This window comes from Lagenorhynchus albirostris, chromosome 2 (assembly GCF_949774975.1).
Source record: "Lagenorhynchus albirostris chromosome 2, mLagAlb1.1, whole genome shotgun sequence".
In the NCBI taxonomy this organism is placed as follows: domain Eukaryota; kingdom Metazoa; phylum Chordata; class Mammalia; order Artiodactyla; family Delphinidae; genus Lagenorhynchus; species Lagenorhynchus albirostris.
This window is the reverse complement of record NC_083096.1, coordinates 61,983,604-62,010,535: the sequence shown is the minus strand read 5'-3', so window position 1 is coordinate 62,010,535 and position 26,932 is coordinate 61,983,604. Positions and strand designations below refer to the sequence as shown.

Below are 26,932 nucleotides of genomic sequence, written 5' to 3'. Positions count from 1 at the left end.
AAACCAAAAATAGAAACTTAGCTGGTGAATTAATTTCACATTTTTACTTAAGTTCTTTTTCTGGTTTGCTCATCTGATGAGTGCATTGGAATCCCTAGGTGCCAGACACTCATTTGTGAGAATGTCCCTTTACTGTTTATTTTGTTTCTGATTAAATTTTTAAAAAAATTATTTTTAAAGGCTTATTTTTACAGTCTTTCCAAATTAACTGATTAACAGAAAGTGTGGTTCTTTTTTTTCTAACATTTTTATTGGGGTATAATTGCTTTACGTTGGTGTGTTAGTTTCTGCTTTATGATAAAGTGAATCAGCTATACATATACATATATCCCCATATCTCCTCCCTCTTGTGTCTCCCTCCCTCCCTCCCTATCCCACCCCTCTAGGTGGTCACAAAGCACTGAGCTGATCTCCCTGTGCTATCTGGCTGCTTCCCACTAGCTATCTGTTTTACATTTGGTAGTGTATATTTGTCCATGCCACTGTCTCACTTCGTCCCAGCTTACCCTTCCCCCTCCCCATGTCCTCAAGTCCATTCTCTACATCTGTATCTTTATTCCTGTCCTGCTAGGTCCTTCAGAACTTTTTTTTTTTTAGATTCCATATATATGTGTTAGCACATGGTATTTGTTTTTCTGTTTCTGACTTACTTCACTCTGTATGACAGACTCTAGGTCCATCCACCTCACTACAAATAATTTCATTTCTTTCTATGGCTGAGTAATATTCCATTGTATATATGTGCCACATCTCCTTTATCCATTCATCTGTCAATGGACACTTAGGTTGCTTCCATGTCCTGGCTATTGTAAATAGAGCTCCAATGAACATTGTGGTACATGACTCTTTTTGAATTATGGTTTTCTAAGGGTATATGCCCAGTAGTGGCATTGCTGGGTCGTATGGTAGTTCCATTTTTAGTTTTTTTAAGGAACCTCCATACTGTTCTCCATAGTGGCTGTATCAATTTACATTCCCACCAGCAGTGCAAGAGGGTTCCCTTTTCTCCACACCCTCTCCAGCATTTACTGTTTGTAGATTTTTTGATGATGGCCATTCTGACTGGTGTGAGGTGATACCTCATTGTAGTTTTGATTTGCATTTCTCTGATGGTTAGTGATGTTGACCATCCTCCCATTTACCATTGGAACAAAAAGAATAAAATACCTAGGAATAAACCTACCTAAGAAGACAAAAGACCTGTATAGAAAGGTCTTATAGAAAACTGTAAGACACTGATGAAAGAAATTAAGGATGATACAAACAGATGGAGAGATATACCATGTTCTTGGATTGGAAGAATCAATGTTGTGAAAATGACTATACTGCCCAAAGCAATCTACAGATCCAGTGCAATCCCTATCAAACTACCAATGGCATTTTTCACACAACTAGAACAAAAAATTTCACAATTCGTAGAGAAAGTGTGGTTCTTAGAAACAAACCTATTAAGGACTCTAGGAATGTTTTCTTGAGTTTTTTTTCAGACTAATTAAAACTGAGCACAATGTTTTTCATTCAGGAAACCTAAGATCCTTGGAGCTCACCAATTTAAGCATGTCTTAAATTGCCGATTTGATAACCCTGAGAAATGTGCCAGTTAAATAAGACAAATGAGTGTATTAGAGTGACAGCTATGTCGACATAATAACTAAAAATGCCCAGGCTAGTGTAATCAAGCTGATATTTAGGAAAAGACCGTGTTTTATACAGTAACACACTGAAGCAATTAAAATTTGATGTGGTTACAATTTGATTAGAAGTTAAGGAATGTGCATGTAGATGTTTCAAATGCTCCTGTGCTATCTGGCCTTTTAAGAAGTAGTTACCAGTGAAATCAAGCGAAGGCTTCATGGGCATTATGGTTTAGCACATAATATTGAAGAATTTCAAGATTGGAAGAGATTTTGATAGACTCCCCCCCCACAACCCGTATGTTCCTCTGAGGGGGAGTGCAGGTTCTGTATGTGTGTGTTGGAGTGGGGAGGAGGTAGGAGGTTTGGGCCCATCTCATTCTCTCACACTTCCCCAGAGCAACTCTGCTTCTATCTGTTTCACTAATTAATGATTTTTGAGAGAGAAGCTCTGCTTTAAAAGGAGCAAAGCCTTAGAAACTGCTTTTAGCTTCCTGTACAAAAGGTCTGTCAGCTTTTAAAATGAAGCTTCATACACAAAAACATCATAACATTCACTTAAGGTGGAAAGAATATTAATGATCAGCAGTGCACCTGCTGATCAATCAGCTGAAGAAATAGCACATTGCTGTTATCATTGAAGACCCCTATATTTTTCCCTGATTTCCTCCTCCCTCTTAAGAGAACCACTGTTCTGAATTTTGTGTTAGTTCCTTTGTTTTATGAATAATTTTATGATAAATACATATTTAAATGGTGTATTTAATTCTGCTTGAACTTTGATTTAACATATTGTATATATTTCTTTACTTGTATTTTTTTTAACTCAACAGTATCTTTTCCCCATTTCTCCATTGGATTGTTTTTCATCTTTTTTTGGTTTATGGAAGTTTATAATATGTTTTTATTGATTGTTTTAATTGTGTGCAGATACCTGTTTGCAGTTTGTGCCTTGCATTTTTTTACTCTCTTTATGGTGTATTTTAATGAACAGCAGTTTTTATTTTTAGTTCAGTAAATGTATCTTTTCCATCATGGTTGTGGGGTTTTTTGGTCTTATTTAAGATTTCCCTTCTACTTGAAGGCCATGAAGATATATTTATTCTCTTCTATAGTTCCACGTTCTTATTCCACCTGGAATTGACTTATGTATGATGTGAGGAAAAGGTTCAGTTCCGTTTTTTTCACATGTGGATAATCAGTTGTCTCAGTGTATTTTATTGAATAATCAATTTTTCCCCATATGTAGTGCCACCTGTATCATATCACGTTTCATTTTATGCATGAGTCTTTCTGATATCTTCTGTTCTATAGACCTGCTTGTTTTTTGGTGCCCATGTCATATGTTAAACACGATATTTTGATCATATTTACTTGACTTTGTTCTTTTGGAATATTGTAGTTATTCTTTTTGCTTTTCCACATACAATTTAGAATCGGTTTATCATGCTTCACAAAAAGCTTGTTGAGATTCAGAATCTCAGGATTTGGAACCACAGGATTCTAATCTCAGGATTTGGGTTTTTTTTAAGGGGGTGTTTATGTATTTTTATATTTTTAAATTTTTAAATGTTATGCAATTTTAAAGATTACTTTCCGCTTACAGATACTACAGAATATTGGCTATATTCTCCATGTTGTACAATACATTCTTGATCCTGTCTTACAGCCAGTACTTTGTAACTCCCACTCCCCCACTCCTATATTGCACCTCTCCCACTGGTAGCCACTGGTTAGTTCTTTATATGTGTGAGTTTGCTTCTTTTATGCTATATTTGCTAGTTTGTTTTTTTAGATTCACATATAAGCGATGTCATGCAGTATTGATCTCTCTCTGTCTGGCTTCTTCACTTAGCATAGTGCCCTCCAAGTCCATCCACGTTGCTGCACATGGCAGAATTGTGTTCTTTTCTGTGGCTGAGTAGTAGTCCTATGCATATATATATACCACAGCTGCTTCTTTAATTTTTATTTTATATTGGAATATAGTTGATTTACAACATTGTGTTAGTTTCAGGTATACAGAAAACTGATTTAGTTATACATATGTTTATTCTTCAGATTCTTTTCCCATATAGGTTATTACAGAGTATTGAGTAGAGTTCCCTGTGCTATACAGTAGATCCTTGTTAATTATCAATTTTATGTATAGTAGCGTGTATATGTTAATCCCAAACTCCTAATTTATCCCTCCCCCCCCACCTTTCCCCTTTGGTAACCATAAATTTGTTTTCTGAGTCTATGAATCTTTTTGTAAGTAAGTTCATATGTATCATTTTTCTTTTTTAGATTCAACATATAAGGAATATCATATGATATTTGTCTTTGGCTTACTTCACTGAATATAATATTCTCTGGGTCCATCCATGTTGCTGCAAATGGCATTATATTATTCTTTCTTATGGCTGAGTATATTCCATTGTATATGTGTACCACATCTTTATCCATTGCTCTTTTGATGGATGTTTAGGTTGCTTCCTTGTCTTGGCTATTTGAAATAGTGCTGCAGTGAACACTGGGGTGCATGTATCTTTTTGAAATATGGTTTTCTCTGGATATATGCCCAGGAGTGCGATTGCTAGATCATATGGCAGCTCTATTTTTAGTTTTTTAAGAAACCTCCATACTCTTCTCCATAATGGTTGTACCAGTTTACATTCCCAGCAAGAGTGTAGGAGGGTTCCCTTTTCTCCGCACCCTCTCCAGCATTTATTGCTTGTAAACTTTTTGATGATAGCCATTCTGACGAGTGTGAGGTAATAACTCACTGTAGTTTTGGTTTACATTTCTCTAATAATTAGTGATGTTGAGCATCTTTTCACGTGCTTTTTGGCCACCTGTATGTTTTCTTTATAGAAATACATCTTTAGGCCTTCTATCCATTTTTTTTAACACCTTTATTGGGGTATAATTGCTTTACAATGGTGTGTTATTTTCTACTTTATAACAAAGTGAATCAGTTATACATATACATATGTTCCCATATCTCTTCCCCCTTGCATCTCCCTCCCTCCCACCCTCCCTATCCCAACCTCCAGGCTGTCACAAAGCACCGAGCTGATCTCCCTGTGCTATGCGGTGCTTCCCACTAGCTATCTACCTTATGTTTGCTAGTGTATATATGTCCATGCCTCTTTCTCGCTTTGTCACAGCTCACTCTTCCCCCTCCCCATATCCTCAAGTCTGTTCTCCAGTAGGTCTGTGTCTTTACTCCTGTCTTACTCCTAGGTTCTTCATGACATTTTTTTTCTTAAAATCCATATATATGTGTTAGCATATGGTATTTGTCTTTCTCTTTCTGACTTACTTCACTCTGTATAACAGACTCTAGGTCTATCCACCTCATAACAAATAGTTCAATTTCGTTTCTTTTTATGGCTGAGTAATATTCCATTGTATATATGTGCCACATCTTCTTTATCCATTCATCCGATGATGGGCACTTAGGTTCTTTCCATCTCCGGGCTATTGTAAATAGAGCTGCAATGAACATTCTGGTACATGACTCTTTTTGAATTATGGTTTTCTCAGGGTATATGCCCAGTAGTGGGATTGCTGGGTCATATGGTAGTTCTATTTGTATTTTTTTATGGAACCTCCATACTCTTCTCTGTAGTGGCTGTACCAATTCACATTCCCACCAGCATTGCAAGAGTGTTCCCTTTTCTCCACATCCTCTCCAGCATTTATTGCTTCTAGGTTTTTTGATGATGGCCATTCTGACTGGTGTGAGATGATATCTCATTGTAGTTTTGATTTGCATTTCCCTAATGATTAATGATGTTGAGCGTTCTTTCATGTGTTTGTTGGCAGTCTGTATATCTTCTTTGGAGAAATGTCTATTTAGGTCTTCTGCCCATTTTTGGATTGGGTTGTTTTTTATTATTGAGCTGCATGAGCTGCTTGTAAATTTTGGAAATTAATCCTTTGTCAGTTGCTTCATTTGCAAATATTTTCTCCCACTCTGAGGGTTGTCTTTTGGTCTTGTTGATGGTTTCCTTTGCTGTGCAAAAGCTTTGAAGTTTCATTAGGTCCCATTTGTTGATTTTTGTTTTTATTTCCATTTCTCTAGGAGGTGGGGCAAAAAGGAACTTGCTGTGATTTATGTCATAGAGTGTTCTGCCTGTTTTCCTCTAAGAGTTTGATAGTGTCTGGCCTTACATTTAGGTCTGGAATCCATTTTGAGCTTATTTTTGTGTATGGTGTTAGGGAGTGATCTAATCTCATACTTTTACACGTACCTGTCCAGTTTTCCCAGCACCACTTATTGAAGAGGCTGTCCTTTCTCCACTGTACATTCCTGCCTCCTTTATCAAAGATGAGGTGACCATATGTGCGTGGGTTTATCTCTGGGCTTTCTATCCTGTTCCATTGATCTATGTTTCTGTTTCTGTGCCAGTACCATACTCTCTTGATTACTGTATCTTTGTAGTATAGTCTGAAGTCAGGGAGCCTGATTCCTCCAGCTCCGTTTTTCGTTCTCAAGATTGCTTTGGCTATTCGGGGTCTTTTGTGTTTCCATACAAATTGCGAAATTTTTTGTTCTAGTTCTGTGAAAAATGCCAGTGGTAGTTTGATAGAGATTGCATTGAATCTGTAGATTGTTTTGGGTACTAGAGTCATTTTCACAATGTTGATTCTTCCAGTCCAAGAATGTGGTATATCTCTCCATCTATTTGTATCTTCTTTAATTTCTTCATCAGTGTCTTATAATTTTCTGCATACAGGGCTTTTGTCTCCTTAGGTAGGTTTATTCCTAGATATTTTATTATTTTTGTTGCAGTGGTAAATGGGAGTGTTTTCTTGATTTCACTTTCAGATTTTTCATCATTAGTGTATAGGAATGCCAGAGATTTCTGTGCATTAATTTTGCATCCTGCAATTTACCAAATTCATTGATTAGCTCTAGTAGTTTTCTGGTAGCATCTTTAGGATTCTCTATGTATAGGATCATGTCATCTGCAAACAGTGACAGCTTTACTTCTTCTTTTTCGATTTGGATTCCTTTTATTTCCTTTTCTTCTCTGATTGCTGTGGCTAAAACTTCCAAAACTATGTTGAATAAGAGTGGTGAGAGTGGGCGACCTTGTCTTGTTCCTGATCGTAGTGGAAATGCTTTCAGTTTTTCACCATTGAGGATGATGTTGGCTGTGGGTTTGTCATATATGGCCTTTATAACGTTGAGGACAGTTCCCTCTATGCCTACTTTCTGCAGGCTTTTTATCATAAATTGGTGTTGAATTTGGTTGAAAGCTTTCTCTGCATCTATTGAGATGATCATATGGTCTTTCTTCTTCAATTTGTTAATATGGTTTATCACATTAATTGTTTTGCGTATATTGAAGAATCCTTGCATTCCTGGAATAAACCCCACTTGATCATGGTGTATGATCCTTTTAATGTGCTGTTGGATTCTGTTTGCTAGTATTTTGTTGAGGTGTTTTGCATCTATGTTCATCAGTGATATTGGCCTGTAGTTTTCTTTCTTTGTGACATCCTTGTCTGGTTTTGGTATCGAGGTGGTGTTGGACTCGTAGAATGAGTTTGGGAGTGTTCCTCCCTCTGCTATATTTTGGAAGAGTTTGAGCAGGATAGGTGTTAGCTCTTCTCTAAATGTTTGATAGAATTCACCTGTGAAGCCGTCTGGTCCTGGGCTTTTGTTTGTTGGAAGATTTTTAATGACATTTTCAATTTCAGTGCTTGTTATTGGTCTATTCATATTTTCTATTTCTTCCTGATTCAGTCTTGGCAAGTAGTGCATTTTAAGAATTTGTCCATTTCTTCCAGGTTGTCCATTTTATTGGCATAGAGTTACTTGTAGTAATCTCTCATGATCTTTTGTATTTCTGCAGTGTCAGTTGTTACTTCTCCTTTTTCATTTCTAATTCTATTGATTTGAGTCTTCTCCCTTTTTTTCTTGATGAGTCTGGCTAATGGTTTATCTATTTTGTTTATCTTCTCAAAGAGCCAGCTTTTAGTTTTATTGGTCTTTGCTATCGTTTCCTTCATTTCTTTTTCATTTATTTCTGATTTGATTTTCATGATTTCTTTCCTTCTGCTAACTTTGGGGTTGTTTTGTTCTTCTTTCTCTAATTGCTTTAGGTGCAAGTTTAGGTTGTTTATTTGAGATGTTTCCTGTTTCTTAAGGTGGGCTTGTATTGCTATAAACTTCCCTCTTAGAACTGCTTTTGCTGCATCCCATAGGTTTTGGGTCGTCGAGTCTCCATTGTCATTTGTTTCTAGGTATTTCTTTATTCCCTCTTTGATTTCTGCAGTGATCACTTCATTATTAATTAGTGTATTGTTTAGCCTCCATGTGTTTGTATTTTTTACAGATCTTTTCCTGTAATTGATATCTAGTCTCATAGCATTGTGGTCGGAAAAGATACTTGATACAGTTTCAATTTCCTTAAATTTACCAAGGCATCATTTGTGACCCAAGATATGATCTATCCTGGAGAACGTTCCATAAGCACTTGAGAAAAATGTGTATTCTGTTGTTTTTGGATAAAATGTCCTATAAGTATCAATTAAGTCCATCTTGTTTAATGTATCATTTAAAGCTTGTGTTTCCTTATTTATTTTCATTTTGGATGGTCTGTCCATTGGTGAAAGTGGAGTGTTAAAGTCCCCTACTATGAATGTGTAACTGTCAATTTCCCCTTTTATGGCTGTTAGTATTTGCCTTATGTATTGAGGTGCTCCTATGTTGAGTGCATAAATATTTACAATTGTTATATCTTCTTGTTGGATCGATCCCTTGATCATTATGTAGTGTCCTTCTTTGTCTCTTCTAATAGTCTTTATTTTAAAGTCTATTTTGTCTGATATGAGAATTGCTACTCCAGCTTTCTTTTGGTTTACATTTGCATGGAATATCTTTTTCCATCCCCTTACTTTCAGTCTGTATGTGTCTCTAGGTCTGAAGTGGGTCTCTTGTAGACAGCATATATATGGGTCTTGTTTTTGTATCCATTCAGCCAAAATGTGTCTTTTGTTGGGAGCATTTAGTCCATTTACATTTAAGGTAATTATCGATATGTATGTTCCTATTCCCATTTTCTTAATTGTTTTGGGTTCGTTATTGTAGGTCTTTTCCTTCTCTTGTGTTTCTTGCCTAGAGAAGTTCCTTTAGCAGTTGTTGTAAAGCTGGTTTGGTGGTGCTGAACTCTCTCAGCTTTTGCTTGTCTGTAAAGGTTTTAATTTCTCCATCAAATCTGAATGAGATCCTTGCTGGGTAGAGTAATCTTGGTTGCAGGTTTTTCTCCTTCATCACTTTAAATATGTCCTGCCAGTCCCTTCTGGCTTGCAGAGTTTCTGCTGAAAGAACAGCTGTTAACCTTATGGGGATTCCCCTGTGTGCTATCTGTTGTTTTTCCCTTGCTGCTTTTAATATGCTTTCTGTGTATTTAATTTTTGATAGTTTGATTAATATGTGTCTTGGTGTATTTCTCTTTGGATTTATCCTGTATGGGACTCTCTGTGCTTCCTGGACTTGATTAATGATTTCCTTTCCCATATTAGGGAAGTTTTCAACTATAATCTCTTCAAATATTTTCTCAGTCATTTTCTTTTTCTCTTCTTCTGTAACCCCTATAATTCGAATGTTAGTGCATTTAATGTTGTCCCAGAGGTCTCTGAGACTGTCCTCAATTCTTTTCATTCTTTTTTCTTTATTCTGCTCTGCAGTAGTTATTTCCACTATTTTATCTTCCAGGTCACTTATCCATTCTTCTGCCTCAGTTATTCTGCTATTGATCCCATCTAGAGTATTTTTCATTTCATTTATTGTGTTGTTTATCGTTGTTTGTTTCATCTTTAGTTCTTCTAGGTCCTTGTTAAATGTTTCTTGCATTTTGTCTATTCTATTTCCAAGATTTTGGATCATCTTTACTATCATTATTCTGAATTCTTTTTCAGGTAGACTGCCTATTTCCTCTTCATTTGTTAGGTCTGGGGTTTTTATCTTGCTCCTTCATGTGCTGTGTGTTTTTCTGTCTTCTCATTTTGTTTATCTTACTGTGTTTGGGGTCTCCTTTTTGCAGGCTGCAGGTTCATAGTTCCCATTGTTTTTGGTGTCTGTCCCCAGTAGCTAAGGTTGGTTCAGTGGGTGGTGTAGGCTTCCTGGTGGAGGGGACTAGTGCCTGTGTTCTGGTGGATGAGGCTGGATCTAGTGTCTCTGGTGGGCAGGTCCACATCTGGTGGGCAGGTCCACATCTGGTGGTGTGTTTTGGGGTGTCTGTGGACTTATTATGATTTTAGGCAGTCTTTCTGCTAATGGGTGGGGTTGTGTTCCTGTTTTGCTAGTTGTTTGGCGTAGGGTATCCAGCACTGTAGCTTGAAGGTCGTTGAGTGAAGCTGGGTGCTGTAATTGAGATGGAGATCTCTGGGAGATTTTTGCCATTTGGTATTATGTGGAGCTGGGAGCTCTCTTGTTGACCAGTGCCCTGAAGTTGGCTCTCCCACCTCAGAGGCACAGCACTGACTCCTGGCTACAGCACCAAGAGCCTTTCATCCACATGGCAATTCTAATAGTAGCTTTTACTTTTCGACCACTTCCCAAAATTATAGTTCTCTTTTTCTGTTTAGCAGCTTTGGATGGTTCCTTCACCGATGGAGAAGTTATCCAGTGGTACTTTCGCACTGCCGTAGTCTCAAAGCTCTGTGTATGCTCTTTAGATGGTTAACACATTTACCCCAAGAGCAACGCTGCAAGCTTGGCAGGCCTGCCTCTGAGTTGGGATCCAGATACCAAATCTTGTTTACCCCAAGTTGTTGAATTTTTTCAGTTTTATCACATTGCATACTCTAGTTTGCTTCCTCTACTTAGCTTCCAAATGTTGGTTGTTGGGTTTTTACCCTCCAGGCAGGAGATTGCAATAGTCTCTTCTGGAGAAACTTCTGTGATCCTAAGCCCTTTTAAGTCAGGAACTGAGGGAGATTCTGAAACTCTTCTTGCTGTAGTCACCAGCACCAATAGACACTGGCATCTGCAAATCCTCTCCAAAGATGATTCATGGACAGCTTTATCTCTGCTAGTGTTGGAGGGTCTCCTGCAGAGGCGGGGGGTGGCTGTGGCTCACCATGGGGACAAGGACACTGGCAGCAGAAGTTCTGGAAGTTACTCCTTGGTGTGAGCCCTCCCAGAGTCTGCCATTAGCCCCACAAAACAGCACAGGTAGGCTCCAGTGTTCGGTTGCCTCAGGCCAAACAACCTATCCATTTTTTTTTAACATCTTTTTTGGAGTATAATTGCTTTACAATGGTGTGTTAGTTTCTGCTTTATAACAAAGTGAATCAGTTATACATATACATATGTTCCCATATCTCTTCAACCCTCCCTCTCCCACCCCTCTATGTGGTCACAAACCACCGACCTGATCTCCCTGTGCTATGCGGCTGCTTCCTACTTGCTATCTGTTTTACGTTTGGTAGTGTATATATGACCATGCCACTCTCTCACTTTGTCAGAGCTTATCCTTCCCCCTCCCCATATCCTCAAGTCCATTCTCTAGTAGGTCTGTGTCTTTATTCCCATCTTACCTCTAGGTTCTTCATGAACTTTTTTTTTTCTTAGATTCCATATATATGTGTTAGCATACGGTATTTGTTTTTCTCCTTCTGATTTACTTCATGCTCTATGACAGACTCTAGTTCCATCCACCTCACTACAAATAACTCAATTTCGTTTCTTTTTATGGCTGAGTAATACTCCATTGTATATATGTGCCACATCTTCTTTATCCACTCATCTGTTGATGGACACTTAGGTTGCTTCCATGTCCTGGCTATTGTAAATAGAGCTGCAATGAACATTTTGGTACATGACCCTTTTTGAATTATGGTTTTCTCAGGGTATATGCCCAGTAGTGAGATTGCTGGATTGTATGGTAATTCTATTTGTAGTTTTTTAAGGAACCTCCATACTGTTCTCCATAGTGGCTGTATCACTTTGCATTCCCACCAACAGTGCAAGAGTGTTCCCTTTTCTCCACACCCTCTCCAGCATTTATTGTTTCTAGATTTTTTTGATGATGGCCATTCTGACTGGTGTGAGATGATATCTCATTGTAGTTTTGATTTGCATTTCCCTAATGATTAATGATGTTGAGCGTTCTTTCATGTATTTGTTGGCAATCTGTGTATCTTCTTTGGAGAAATGTCTATTTCGGTCTTCTGCCCACTTTTGGATTGGGTTTTTGTTTGTTTTTTTGTTATTGAGTGCACGAACTGCTTGTGAATTTTGGAGATTAATCCTTTGTTAGTTACTTCATTTGCAAATATTTTCTTCCATTCTGAGGGTTGTCTTTTTGGTCCTGTTTATGGTTTCCTTTGCTATGCAAAAGCTTTGAAGATTCATTAGGTCCCATTTGTTGATTTTTGTTTTTATTTCCATTTCTCTACGAGGTGGGTCAAAAAGGATCTTGCTGTGATTTATGTCATAGAGTGTTCTGCCGATATTTTCCTCTAAGAGTTTGATAGTGTCTGGCCTTACATTTAGGTCTTTAATCCATTTTGAGTTTATTTTTGTGTATGGTGTTAGGGAGTGTTCTAATTTCATACTTTTACATGTACCTGTCCAGTTTTCCCAGCACCACTTATTGAAGAGGCTGTCTTTTCTCCACTGTATATTCTTGCCTCCTTTATCAAAGATAAGGTGTCCATATGTGCATGGTTTTATCTCTGGGCTTTCTATCCTGTTCCATTGATCTGTATTTCTGTGTTTGTGCCAGTACCATACTGCCTTGATTACTGTAGCTTTGTAGTATAGTCTGAAGTCAGGGAGCCTGATTCCTCCAGCTCCATTTTTTGTTCTCAAGATTGCTTTGGCTTTTCAGGGTTCTACCCATTTTTTGATTGGGTTGTTTATTTTTTTGATACTGAGCTGCATGAGCTGTTTGTAGATTTGGGAGATTAATGCATTGTTGGTCACCTCATTTGGAAATGTTTTCTCCCATTCTGTGGGTTGTCTTTTTGTTTTGTTTATGGTTTCCTTTGCTGTGCAAAACCTTGTAAGTTTAATTCAGTCTAATTAATTTATTATTTTTGTTTTCATTACTCTAGGAGGTGAATCCAAAAAGATATTGCTGCAACTTATGTCAAAGAGTGTCCTGCCTGTGTTTTCCTCTAAGACTTTTATAGTATTCAGTCTTACATTGAGGTCTTTAATCCATTTTGAGTTTATTTTTGTGTATGATGTTAGAGAATGTTCTAATTTCATTCCTTTACATGTAGCTGTGTAGTTTTCCCAGCACCACTTATTGAAGAGACTTTGTCTTTTCTCCATTATATATTCTTGCCTTCTTTGTCGTAGATTAATTGACCATAGATGCGTGGGTTTATTTCTGGGCTTTCTATCCTACTCCATTGAGCTATAAGTTTGTCTTTTTGCCAGCACCATAGTGTTTTGATGACTATAGCTTTGTAGTGTAGTCTGAAGTCAGGGAGCCTGATTCCTCCAACTCTGTTTTTCTTTCTCAAGATTGCTTTGGCTATTCAGGGTCTTTTGTGTTTCTGTACAAATTTTAAATCTTTTGTTCTTGATCTGCCATTAGTAATTTGATAGGGATTGCACTGAATCTGTAGACTACCTTTGGTAGTATAGTCATTTTGACAATATTGATTCTTCCAGTCCAAGAACACAGTATATCTTTCCATCTGTTTGTTTTTCATCTTCGATTTCTTTCATCAGTGTCTTATAGTTTTCAGAGTAAAGGCCTTTTGCCTCCTTAGGTAGATTTATTCCTAGGTATTTTATTCTTTTTGATGTAATGGTAAATGGGGTTGTTTCCTTAATTTCACTTTCTGATCTTTTGTTGTTAGTGTATAGAAATGCAAAAGATTTTGTGTATTAATTTTGTATCCTGCAACTTTACTGAATTGATGAGCACTAGTAGTTTTCTCGTAGCATCTTTATGATTTCTTATGTATAGTATCATGTCATCTGTGAACAGTTACAGTTGTACTACTTCTTTTCCAATTTGGATTCCTTTCTTTTCCTTCTCTGATTGCTGTGACTAGGACTTCCAAATTATGTTGAATAAAAGTGAGGAGAGTCGACCTCCTCGTCTTGTACCTGATCTTAGAGGAAATGATTTCATGTTTTCACCATTGAGTATGATGTTGGGTTTGTTATGTTCCCTCTATGCCCACTTGCAGGAGAGTTTTTATCATAAATGGTGTTGGATTTTGTCAGAAGTTTTTTCTACATCTATTGAGATGATCATGTGGTTTTTCTTCTTCAATTTGTTAATGTGGTGTATCACACTGATTGATTTGTGGATATTGAAAAATCCTTGCATCCCTGGGATAAATCCCATTTGATCGTGGTGTATGATCCTTTTAATGTATTGTTGGATTTGGTTTGCTAGTATTTTGTTGAGGATTTTTGCGTCTATGTTCATCAGTGATTTTGGCCTCTAATTTTCTTTTTTTGTGGTATCTTTGTCTGATTTTGGTATCAGGGTGATGGTGGCCTCATAGAATGTGTTTGGAAGTATGCCTTCCCCTGCCATTTGTTGGAAGAGTTTCAGAAGAATAGGTGTTAACTCTTCCCTAAATGTTTGATAGAATTCACCTGTGAAGCCATCTGGTCCTGCACTTTTGTTTGTTGTGAGTTTTTAAATCACAGTTTTAATTTCAATACTTGTGATTGGTCTGTTCATATTTTCTATTTTTCCTGGTTCAGTTTTGGGAGATTGTACCTTTCTAAGAATTTGTCCTTTCTTCTAGGTTGTCCATTTTATTGGCATACACTTGCTTGTAGTAGTCTCTTATGATCCTTTGTATTTCCTTGGTGTCTGTTGTAACTTCTTTTTCATTTCTAATTTTATTGGTTTGAACCCTCTCCTTTTTTTTCTTTTTGAGTCTGGCTAAAGGCTTATCAATTTTGTTTACCTTTTCAAAGAACCAACTTTTGGTTTCATTGATCTTTTCTGTTGTTTGCTTTGTCTCTCTGTCATTTATTTCTGCTCTCATCTTTATGATTTCTTTCCTTCTGCTGACTTTGGGTTTTGTTTGTTCTTTTTCCTTTAGTTGCTTTAGGTATAAGGTTGGGTTGTTTATTTGAGATTTTTCTTGTTTCCTGATGTAAGATTGTATTGCTGTCAACTTACCTCTTAGAACTGCTTTTGCTGAGTCCCATAGGTTTTGGATAGTCATGCTGTCATTTTCATTTGCTTCTAGGTATATTTTGATTTCCTCTTTGATTTCTTTGGTGATCCATTGGTTGTTTACTAGTATACTGCTTAGCCTCTGAGTGTTTTTGGTTTTTACATTTTTTTTCTTATAGTTGATTTTTTTTTTAATATCCTAGTGTTGTGGTTGGAAAAGATGCTTGATATGATTTCAGTTTTCTTAACTTTACCCAAGCTTGCTTTGTGGCCCAGCATGTGATCTATCCTGGAGAATGTTCCATGTGCACTTGAAAAGAATGAGTATTGTGCTGCTTTTGCATGGAATGCTCTATAAATATCAATTAAGTCTTTCTGGTCTACTGTGTAATTTAAGGCCTGTGTTTCCTTACTGATTTTCAGTCTGGATAATCTATTCATAGATTTAAGTGGGGAGTTAAAGTTCTTTACTCTTAATTGTGTTACTGTCAATTTCTCCTTTTACGGCTGTTAGCATTTGCCTTATGTATCAAAGCACTCCTGTGTTGGCTGCATATATATTTATAATTGTTAAATCTTCTTGGATTGATCCTTTGATCATTATGTAGTGTCCTTCTTTGTCTCTTGTAACAGTCTTTATTTTGAAGTCTACTTTGTCTGATATGAGTATTGTTACTCCAGCTTTCCTTTGATTTCCTTTTGCATGGAATACCTTTTTCCATCCTCTCACCACTTTCAGTCTGTATGTGTCCCTAGATCCGAATTGGGTCTCTTGTAGGATATATATATATAGGTCTTGTTTTTGTATCCATTCAGCCAGGGTGTGTCTTTTGGTTGGAACATTTGATCCATTTACATTTAAGGTAATTAGCCATATGTATGGTCTTATTGCCATTTTGTTAGTTGTTTTGGATTTGTTTCTGTAGGTCTTCTTTCTAACCTTTCTCTTGTTCTCTTGTGATTTGATGACTATCTTAAGTGTTGTGTTTGATTTATTCTTTTTTGTGTATATATCTATTGTAGATTTTTGGTTTGAGGTTACTGTGAGGTTTTGATATAGCAGTCTATATACATACAAGTTTGGTTTAAGCTGCTGGTCTCTCAGTTTCAAATGCATTTCCAGTGTCCTGCATTTGTACTCTCCTCATGTCAGGATTGCTGGTTTTGATACCATATTTGTAGGTGGATGATTTCCTACCTTTATTGTATATTTATCTTTACTGGTGAGATTACCCATTTGTAATTTTCTTGCATTCTGGTGGTCTTTTCCGCCTAGAGAATTTCCTTTAGCATTTGTTGTACAGCAGGTTTGGTGGTGCTGAATTCTGTCAATTTTTGCTTGTCTGTAAAGCTTTTGATTTCTATGTCAAATCTGAATGAGAACCTTGCTGGGTAGAGTATTTTTGGTTGTAGGTTTTTCCCTTTCATCACTTTAAGTATATTATGTCACCCCTTCTGGCTTGTAGAGTTTCAGCTGAACAATCAGATGATAACATTATGGGGATTTTCTTGTATGTTATTTGTTGCTTTTCCCTTGTTGCTTTTAATATTTTCTTTTTGTCCTTAATTTTTGTCAAATTGATTAACATGTGTCTCAGCACATTCCTCCTTGGATTTATGCTATATGGTACTCGCTGCACTTCGTGGACTTGGGTGACTGTTTCCTTTCCCATGTTAGGGAATTTTTCAACTACTATCTCTTCAAATGTTTTCTCAGGTCCTTTTTCTCTCTCTTCTCCTTCTGTGACCCCAATCACGTGAATGTTTGTGCATTTAATGTTGTCCCAGAGGTCTCTTAAACTGTTTTCATTTCTTTTCATTCTTTTTTTCTTTATTCTGTTCCGTGGCATTGATTTCTACCATTCTGTCTTCCAGCTCACTTATCTATTATTTATTATCCTCATTTATTCTGCTATTTATTCTTCCCAGTGTATTTTTCATTTCAGGTATTGTATTGTTCCACTCTGTTTGTTCTTTATATTTTCTAGCTCTTTGTTGAGCATTTCTTCTGTCTTCTTGGTCTGTGTCTCCATTCTTTTTCTGAGATCTTGGGTCATTTTTACTATCATTACACTCAATTCTTTTTCAGGTAGATTGCCTATCTCCACTTCACTTAGTTGTGCTTCTCGAGTTTTTATCTTGTTCCTTCATCTGGAACATATTCTTCTGCCATCTCATTTTGTCTAACTTTCTGTGTTTACGGCCCCATAGGCTTTAGGTTTGTGGTTCCTCTTCTGGTGTCTTCCCTGTGGTAGGTGAGGCTAGTCTAAGAGTCCTGTACAGGCTTCCTGGTGGGAGGGATTGGTGCCTGCCCACTGGTGTGTGGAGCTGGATCTTGTCCCTCTGGTGGGCCGGGCTGTGTCAAGGGGTGTGTTTAGAGGCAGCTCAGGGCTCAGGAAGACTTTAAGCAGCTTGTCTGTTGATGGGTGGAGTTGTGTTCCTGCCCTGTTAGTTTTTTTTATCTCAGCCATTAAACTTACTCTTCTGGAATTAGCAACTTACTCCAGGGGGAAAACTGCCCCCAGAGCTAGACTCTCCTCTCTGGATTTTATAATATTTTGCATCTTGATCTAATAATTCCTTGCTACTGCAGGTGCTATTGACATCCTAAATTTTTGTGGGAAGTTTGGTCTGAATTACTTGGTCCATATTTTACTGGAAGTAGAAGTATTCATCGTACAGTCTTTTAAAAAGCAGTCATTACTATCAAGGTCTCCAGCCTTATTAATAAACCAGATTCATGAAAGGCCACGTAGGAATAGTGAAAACACTATATAGGCTCTTTCACTTAACCTCGGTTTGAGTCCTGACTCCACTGTTCACCAGCTATTAACTTACTGCTAACTTTTGTGTTTCTCAGTTAACTTACTGCTAACTTCTGTGTTTCTCAGTTATCTCTTTTCTAATATGTGTATATTGTCTACCTCATAAGATTATGGGATAAAATATGTAAAGTACCTAACCATAAGCAGGCTTGGTACAAGTGCTTAAATATAAGTTATCCACTACTCCCTTCCTGTACCCTTACTTCTATACCTACTCCATAATATTTGTCTTAGTCAAATTTTTAACTCCTACCTACTTTTTATTTCCTTCAGGTGATTCTAGTCACAAGATTCCTATTTCAAACTTTGAATCTGGGCATGACCAAGCAATGGTGTTACAAAACCTTTATAGATTCATTCATCCAAATCCAGGGAACTGGCCACCTGTCTACTGCAAGGTAATTTCAACATAAGAATTTCTTTTAAGTCATTACTTAGAAACCAAAAGATCCATGAAAGATACCCAAAGAAATAACTTTTGCCTGTGTATTAAAATATATATGTTCGTTCTTATTTTGAATGTAATTAGGTATAATGCTTTTTCTTCTAAATCTCTCTGGTATTGGAGGGATTTTGAAGACTGTAAAAACTGAATGTATTTCAGCTTCGGTCAATCTCGTTTTTAGTTCCTCCTTCTGAAATATCTTCGATTGTTTTTACTCTGAAGGATGGATTTCTAGTCTGTACACCTATTCTCCTAGGCAAGAGAATTGTTTGTTCAAAATTGTTTTTGTAGCAGTCCCTTGATCTTCCTTTTGTAATTTTTATTCTTTGTTTTAGAACTTAGAACTTTGTCTAAGTTCTTCTAGGCTAGGTGTCATAGAATTGGGTTTTAACCTTACTGTTTATTAGTATCACCATGAACACAAATCACCTTATTTATCTTTTTCTGAACATTGGTTTCTTCATTTGCTTACCCTAAGTCTCACTTGCTGTTCATAAAGTATATTAACATTGCTTTATGAGCATAACTGGTTATTATTAGCAGTATTTTCTAGAATATGTTGCTCTGTTTTACAGTTCTTGTTTAGTTGTCACAGACTATTCAGTCTCTCCCTTCTCACCATCCTTACCCCTCCTCCTTCCCCTTCCCCCAGTTTGAAAGGACCACATTAATTAAAAGTAACAGAAGATAGGAGAAAATAAGTAAAATTTTTTTCCCTTCTCCAGTCTGATGATAGAGCCAGAGTCAACTGGTGTTTGAAGCATATGGAGAAGTCATCAGGTAAGTTAAACTGGGTCACTGCTCAAATGCATTTTAATATCTGTGTTTCCATTTTGATGTACATGTTCTGTGTACCTAAACTTACTAATTGTATGTGTGTTTCTGTTTACCAATGGAAGAAATCAGGCAAGATCTAGAACTTCTCACTGTAGAGGATCTTGTAGTAGGGATCTACCAGCAAAAATTTCTCAAGGAGCCCTCTAAGACCTGGGTTCGGAGCTTCCTAGATGTGGCCATGTGGGATTATTCTAGCAACACAAGGTATTTATAGTGATTTTGTGATAGTGATACTGTTTTCTGAACTGAAAAAATATGGTATGATTAGTTTTTGCCTTTTTAAACAATATTTTCCTATGAAACTTCGGAATCATTGTATTTCCTTGAATATAAGATTTAATTGATTGTAAGGTACATTGTTACTTCGTCTATCAATAAAAACAAAAAAACTACCAAATAAACTGACAGTGCTTTATCACTTAGAATTTCTGTACTAATGAAAGAATATTTTGTATTTATTTATATAGACATTTTATTACATAGAATTATTGTAGTTATAAGAAATATAGATGTGAAATAGGGCTTTTGTGGTGGCGCAATGGTTGCGAGTCCACCTGCTGATGCAGGGGACACAGGTTCGGGCCCCAGTCTGGGAAGATCCCACATGCCGCAGAACGGCTAGGCCCATGAGCCATGGCCGCTGAGCCTGTGCGTCCGGAGCCTGTGCTCCGCAACGGGAGAGGCCACAACAGTGAGAGGCCCGCGTACCGCAAAAAAAAAAAAAAGATGTGAAATAAATTGAAAGTATATTTTTTACTTTGAAATAATTTTAGGCTTACAGAAAAGTTGCAAGTCTCTAGTACAGGGAAGTTGTATATACCATTCTCAGATTCTCTAACTTAATATTTTTATATATTTATAACTTTTTCTCTAAATATACGTACACTGTTTCTTTTTCTTAGCCTCTTGAGAGGAAGTTGCTATCATGATGCCTTTTCACCCCTGAGTATCAATGTGTTGTTCCTAAGAACAAGATCATGTATATTGCCACAATACAGTTATCAAAACAGGATATTGCCATTGATACAGTACTACTATCTAATCTAAAAGCTATATTCATATTTTGCTAGTTGTTCTAATAATGTCTTCTATAGCCAAAAAAAAAATTTAGGATCCAAGCCAGGACGACATGTTGCATTTAGTTATTATGTCTCTTTAGGCCCTTTAATCTGGAATAGTTCCTCAGTCTTTGACTTCCATGATCTTGACCTTTTTGAAGAGTACAGGCCCATTACTTTGCAAAATGTTTCTCAGTTTGAGTTTGCCTGTATTTCCACATGATTAGATTGAGGTTATGTATTTTTAGCAGGAGTACCACAAAAGTGATGTGTCTTCTCAGTGTGCCATATCTGGAGGCATCTGATGTCAGTCTCATTACTGACAGCTTTGATCATTTGCTTAAGATAGTGTCTGCCAAATTTCTCTATTGAAAAGTTACTCTTTTTTACCTTATAATTAATATTCTGTTGGGAGATTCTTTGAGATTTGGTAGATAATCTATTCCTCAAACTTCACTCTGCTAGTTTTAGCATCCATTGATGATTTTTGCCTGGGTCGATTACTACTATTTTTGTGAAATGATGGCTTTCTAATCTGATTTTTTTAAATTTATTTTTATTTTTGGCTGCCTTAGGTCTTCGTTGCTGCACACGGGCTTTCTCTAGTTGCGGCGAGCGGGGGCTACTCTTCGTTGCGGTTTGCAGGCTTCTCATTGGGTGGCTTCTCTTGTTGCAGAGCACGGGCTTTAGGCACGTGGGCTTCAGTAGTTGTGGCACCCGGGCTCAGTAGTTGTAGCTCACGGGCTCTAGAGTGCAGGCTCCGTAGTTGAGGCGTACGGGCTTAGTTGCTCCACGGCATGTGGGATCTTCCCAGACCAGGGCTCGAACCCATGTCCCCTGCACTGGCAGGTGGATTCTTAACCACTGCGCCACCAGGGAAGTCCTTCTAATCTGATTTTTGCTTCTACATTTATTAGTTAGCATTCTACTGTAAGGAGCTTTTCCTCTTTGCTGACTTTTTTTCATTTATTTATGAGTATGGACTCATGTATTCCTATATCTTATTCAGTCGGCCATAATCTCTTATTAACTTATTTTTATGCTCAGATTGTTTCCTTTATGGCCAGTGGAAGTCCCTTCAAAGCAGTGGTCTCTTTGTTTGGGTTTTGTTGTTGTTGTTTACATTGCTGCCTCATTCTTTGAGTGCTTCTTTGCTTTCCAGCTCCATATATTTCAGGTTCATCTTGTACTTTTCCCTGCTTCAGCTTTGAATTAGCCATTTCTCCAAGGAGCCTTGATTCCTTTTAGTGGAAGAGTGTGCATTTAGGAGATAGAATCTGGGTGCTGGGTGTTCATTCCTATTAGACTGTCATTGATTCTAGTTCCCCTTAGTGGAAAGAGCTAGTAAATATATGTGTATACATACCTTTCATAAACATTTTTATGCAGCTAGGCTCACCTGCTTGCTCCTTCCTCTCTCTCTCCCTCTGTCTTTATCTCACCATGAGTTCATGCTGAACCTACAATTCCAATATAAAACCATAGAATTTTCCAGTTTTCCATTTTTATATTGCCCTTCTGAGTGGAAAAACCTGGTGCTCAACATTTTTGTTTGTCCAGTCCTAGAATGCATTAAGTTGTTTTAGAATTAAGTGATAACCACTATTTTAAAAAAAGGCATATTAACAGTTTAGAATCTTCTTTCAGTTGTTTTAGTCTGAAGGTAGTCAAAATACTTTGTTCAGAAGTTATTGGGGTTGGTTTTTTTTCTCCTTCAATGTGGTTAAATTATTCATTTGAAATATAGTTAAGTCTGTTTGCTTGTTTTATTCCATTTTTGGTTTTGCCCATATTTGTTCGTTTTATTATATTTTGAATGTGGAATGTATTAGCATAGTTGAAACAAAGTATATTCAGAAGTATCACTCTTCAGTCTAGCTCCATAAAGTTCCTTGGATTGCATTAACATTATAAATTAACTTGGAAAACTGAAACCTTTATATAATGTTGAATTCCTTTCAAAGGCAAGAGGTGTCTTTCCATTGTTCAGATCTACTTTTGGGTCTTTCAAGTCTGTTTTAAAATTTTTCTCACACAGATTGTGCCTATCTGGGACTGGTGAATTTTTGTGGGGCAGTTCCCACAAAAATTTCTCTGTTTCTTCTATGAAAATTGATTTGATTAGGCTTTCTAACTTTAATGGGATCAATTTTGGTAATCTGTAATTCCTTAGGAAATTATGCATTTTATATACGTTTCCAAATTTGTTTAAGATTAAGTCTGCAAACTAGTCTTTTATAATTTTTAAAATTCCTTGTTTCACTGGTTATTTATTTCATTGTTTCTTATATATTTTTGCTTCTACCTTTTTCCCCTAAATCATGCTAGCGTAGTGCATTGTCTGTTTTTTTCAAAACAACAGTTTATTAGATCTGCTAATTTTCTGTTCTCTTCCTCATTCATTTCTGCTTTTATATTCTTGGTACTTTGTGGTTCTTTTTTTTAGATTTTTGGGCTCATTATTTAGTTAATTTTGGGTTTTCTTTAAATTGGTAAGTGTTTAGTAGAGTTAATTTTCTCTTAAACATGTCTTGCAGTGCATCCCACAAGTTGTTGACGTAGTATTTTGTCATTTTTTTAAAAAATTGTGTAGTTTCAGCTCTCTTTAACCCAGGAGTTAATATGAGGCTTTTAAATGTCCAGATGGAAAGCTTTTTTGGTTTTTGTTAGTAAATTCTAGCGTCTTTGCATTGTGATCAAAGTATTGTTTGTAATATTTCTACCTTATGGAAGTTACTAGTGTTTTGCATTTTTTTGGTAACTAAATATATAATCAATTTTTGTGAATGTTTTGTGGGTATGTGAGAAGAATATGTGTTTATCTGGGTGCAACATTTGACAAGTATCCATAAGCTCTACATTATTATGTTTAAGTTGCCTTATCTCTTTATATTTTGTCTACTTGATCTGTGTTATATTGAGAGTGCTGTGAAGTCTCATTACTACTGTTTCCGTGTATGTTTCATTATATCTCCTATATCTATAAGTGGCTGTGTTATTTGGAATCTTGATCTAGTAGATTGATCAAGGGCTCTTGGGAATGGCAGTAACTCTGTTCTTGCATGTTTAAAATCTTTTCTGTTGGTTTACATTTTATTTCCTTGAGTTTCTAGAAAGTACAGCTGCATTGTTGTATTGCTTTATGTTGCTTCTTAGAAGTTTGTTCATTTAATTCTCTTGATCTTTTAAGTTATTTTGCTCTTTTTGCCTGGAGACCTTAAGAATGGTTTTTCATCTTTAAAGTCTAATAGTTTTACTGGAATGTTTCTCTGAGTATATTACTGCAGGTCAGTCTTCCCAGGTGTTTGGCAGGCCCTTTTAGTATGCAGAATCAGGTCTAATTTCTGGAGATTTTTCTTAGATTGTAGTTTAATATTCTATTCCATTTAATTTTTCTTAAGGATGTCCAATTATGTATGATTGGTCTTCTTTACCTTTCATTAGGTAAAGGTTTTTCATAAAGGTTTTTCTGACCCTTATTTCTTCTTTCTTTAGTCTCTTATTCTCATGGCAGTTTTCTGTTTTCTTCAGTTTCCCTTATTAACATCTCATTTGAATCTGTTCTTCCTTAGGCAGTTTGTAATTCAGTTCTTTTCCTATATGATTTTTATTTCCTGAGTTTTGTCAACTCTTTTCTTCTTTCTGTTCTTAGTTTTGAAGTTTCTTATTCAGGCCATGTTTTTGTATCTTCAAAATTTTTGTTTAAGGATATTTAAGTCATATATTAATAACAATGTAGAATGTTATGTTATAGTGTTGTTTTATAGTTTTCGTCTCCTTTATGGTTTTTTGAGGGGTCGGGGATGGGGAGAGTTATCAACTATAGTGATTCTCATTTTCTGTTTACCTCTTGCAGTGGCTTTCTGTTGTTCCTTTGCATTGGTTTGAGATTTGTAGTTCAAGTGCTTCCTCTTCTGTCAGTGTAGCAAAGTATGCTTTCTTAGAATGCTTTCAGGGTGGTGGCAGTGTCGTTGTGGGTCTTTCCATTTTTTTCCTGCTTTCTTTGTCCTGGAGAATCCTAAGTTTCCCCCTCTGTGCTCTTTTTCCCCCTTCACACAGTCTCTAAAGGACTCCTTCCCTTCCTCTTGCCCTCTGCTGCCCAGAAACAATGCCTTCCAGGCTGCCTTCTAGAGTCTTCAGGCACTTTTAAGTCAGTTTCCTGTAGCCAGTGCTCTGATCTACCAGGATTCTGAATATTTATCAACCGTCTCATTGTGGGAATGGTTGTAATTTAATCTTGGGCTCTCAATTTCCCTTCTCTCTCTTCCCCCATGTTTTCTGGGCTTCACCCTCTCTATAAAGCTATATAGAGGCTTGGGTGTGAACTTGAGAAATGACTCCATTGAAAAGTAAGGATTTTCTTTTGGTAATTGAGTCTTGTAGTCTTGTAGTTATGCTTCTCTTAGTTATGCTGCAGGTACATACTTTGTTTTGCTTAATCTTGTTAGGCTTAAAAGTTTATGGATGATGTGTTAGGATATTTGGATTTATGTACCATTGCCTCAGCTACTGGCTAAAGTATTCCTAAAATTTCACATTCAGAATCATTCATTGTCCATGTTTTCATACATTGTTGTCTCTGTGCCATCCAGGGTGGTGATGTGGCATTTCTTAAAATGGAATTGTACTCTTGTCGCTGGATTTTCTCCCGAGCCACTCAAAGACACCTTTTCTGCAAGTTTTGATGCTGGTTCTTTCTTGATCTTATCAGATGATACCAGTAGAAGGTTTCAGAGACAAACCAATACTTTCTCAATGGTTTATTGACTAAAATGTTGAAGGATTACAGTTGTTTGGTTATCCAGAATAATACTCAAAGATATATGCAGAACAGAAACAGATTCACAGATATAGAAAACAAACTAGTGGTTACCAAAAGGACAAGGGTGGAGGGAGGGACAAATTTAGGGATATGGGATTAACAGATACAAACTAATATATATGCAATAGATGAACAACAAGGATATACTGTATAGCACAGGGAATTATACCATTATCTAGTAATAACCTGTAATGGAATATAATCTGCAAAAATACTGAATCACTAAGCTGTATACCTGAAACTAACATAATATTGTAAATCAGCTATACTGCAATGAAAACAAAAATAAAAATAAAATACTACATACCACTGCTTTAAAAAATAATAAATTTGTACATGTTTAGGCAGTAGCAGTTGTAGAATACCTTAAATTGTATGATGCAGTCCAATAAATGCATTCAGTTAAAATGTGAAAAAATCATGTTTTAGAATAGAAGAAATGGTGTTGAGTCTCAGAGTACGTATAGGCTGCAACAAGAGTAGAGTAGCAGGGCCTTCCCTGGTGGCGCAGTGGTTGAGAGTCCACCTGCCGATGCAGGGGACATGGGTTCGTGCCCTGGTCTGGGCCGCAGAGCAGTTGGGCCCGTGAGCCGTGGCCACTGAGCCTGCGCGTCCAGAGCCTGTGCTCCGCAACGGGAGACACCACAACAGTGAGAGGCCCACGTACTGCCAAAAAAAAAAAAAAAAAACAGAGTAGCTTTGGTGTAAGACATTTTTGGAGGTCTGTGCCATGGGATTTTATTAAAGATAGAACCTGTTACATAGTACTTCAAGAACTTTAATAATAACTGCTTTGGAAAGGATGGGTCTACCTTTTCCTGAGCTTCATAATATTGTAAGATTCCAATATATAGTATTTTACAAGGGAGTTTTGGTTGTAGCAGACAATAGGAACTATTGATAGAATCTGTTAGTTAATATAAGCAGATAGGACTCTCTTCAAACACTGCTCTTAAACTTCTACTTAAAGGACATTAAAGTTTGTAATAAATTTTTGATAAATGTTGTCTCTAGCTCTAGGAGAAATGGGTGGGTTTTATATTGGTGAAATAGAATACAGTTACACAAAAAGTGTCAGAATCTTAAATAAGCAGGCTGTTAATGACTATCATGTTACTTTGAAGGCTAGAGTATAACCTTTATAGATACCCCATTCTCCTTGTTGCTTCCTGTCATAATTGTCCTTGGATTAATTCACTGTGACCTGCTGACTGAAACAAGGCAGCTTTTATTTAATCAACGAATATTTATTGAGCATCTCCTCTGTCCCTGTGAGCAGAGATTTGGGTTGAAGGAAGGACCTTTCCAAGAGAAGAAAATGGGCAAAACAGTGACTCGGGAATGAAAGCATAGAGACCGTTTAAGAAAAAAACAGTGAGTCAGTTTGACTAGAGCAAAGAGCATCTGTAACTGTCGGATGACAGTGGTTCCTGAGAAAGGGAAAGGCAGGGTTATCCTTGAAAAGGAGAAACTTAACCATGAAATAAGAGGAAAAGAGATCACTGAGACCTTTGGAAATCAAGAGGAAAAGGGTGTAAAAAAGGCCTTTATGCTGCACATTATTTTAGTGAATGAGGTGGTGGTGAAACTTTGGGAGTAAGTTGCGAACTTAGCAGACATATTCACTTACAACCTTATGTCACTACTTTGGAGTGGAATTTCATAAAAGAAACGTTGGAAATCATTCAAATTGAAGCTATATTTCAGGCTGCATAATGAATATTAATAGCGTAAGAGTGTACAGAGCTCTTCTGATAATCGTTAGATTTTTAGAATATGAATCTTCCTTTGCTAGAAAATTCATATTTTGGGATGATTTGGAGGAAGAGGACCAATAAGTATAAATAAAAACACATCCAAATAATGTCATTTTTAATAGTACAACTAGATTTGGAGACGTTTTTCCCTGGAGTCAGACTTTAATGGGTTTTTTGTTGTTGTAGTTTGTTTTAATACTGTGGTACATTGTTAGTTTTTTAACTGCTTTCATTTAAAATATCTCCAATGGAACATGTGTATATGAAGTAGGTACTCTGGGGATTAAGTTCTGAACAAGGAGCAAAACTAACTGGAAATTTAAAATTACTTGATTCCACATGGGCATGTAAGGACTTAGATTTAGTTTTTTTGTTTTCTTATTGGAGTACAGTTGACTTAAAATGTTGAGTTAGTTTCAGATGCACAGCAAAGTGATTCAGT

At 36.7% G+C, this 26,932-nt stretch overlaps 1 protein-coding gene across 2 annotated transcripts in view; it reads left to right on the top strand.

The window, feature by feature from the left end:
* MAEL (maelstrom spermatogenic transposon silencer) overlaps positions 1–26,932 on the top strand; it is a 69,882-nt gene that overhangs the window by 6,236 nt on the left and 36,714 nt on the right. For both annotated transcript variants that reach the window (XM_060142217.1, XM_060142216.1), the window contains 3 exons: positions 17,845–17,969; positions 18,742–18,796; positions 18,916–19,057. In XM_060142217.1, coding sequence (XP_059998200.1) covers positions 17,845–17,969; positions 18,742–18,796; positions 18,916–19,057 — 322 coding nt within the window. The remainder of the gene's footprint in view (positions 1–17,844; positions 17,970–18,741; positions 18,797–18,915; positions 19,058–26,932) is intronic.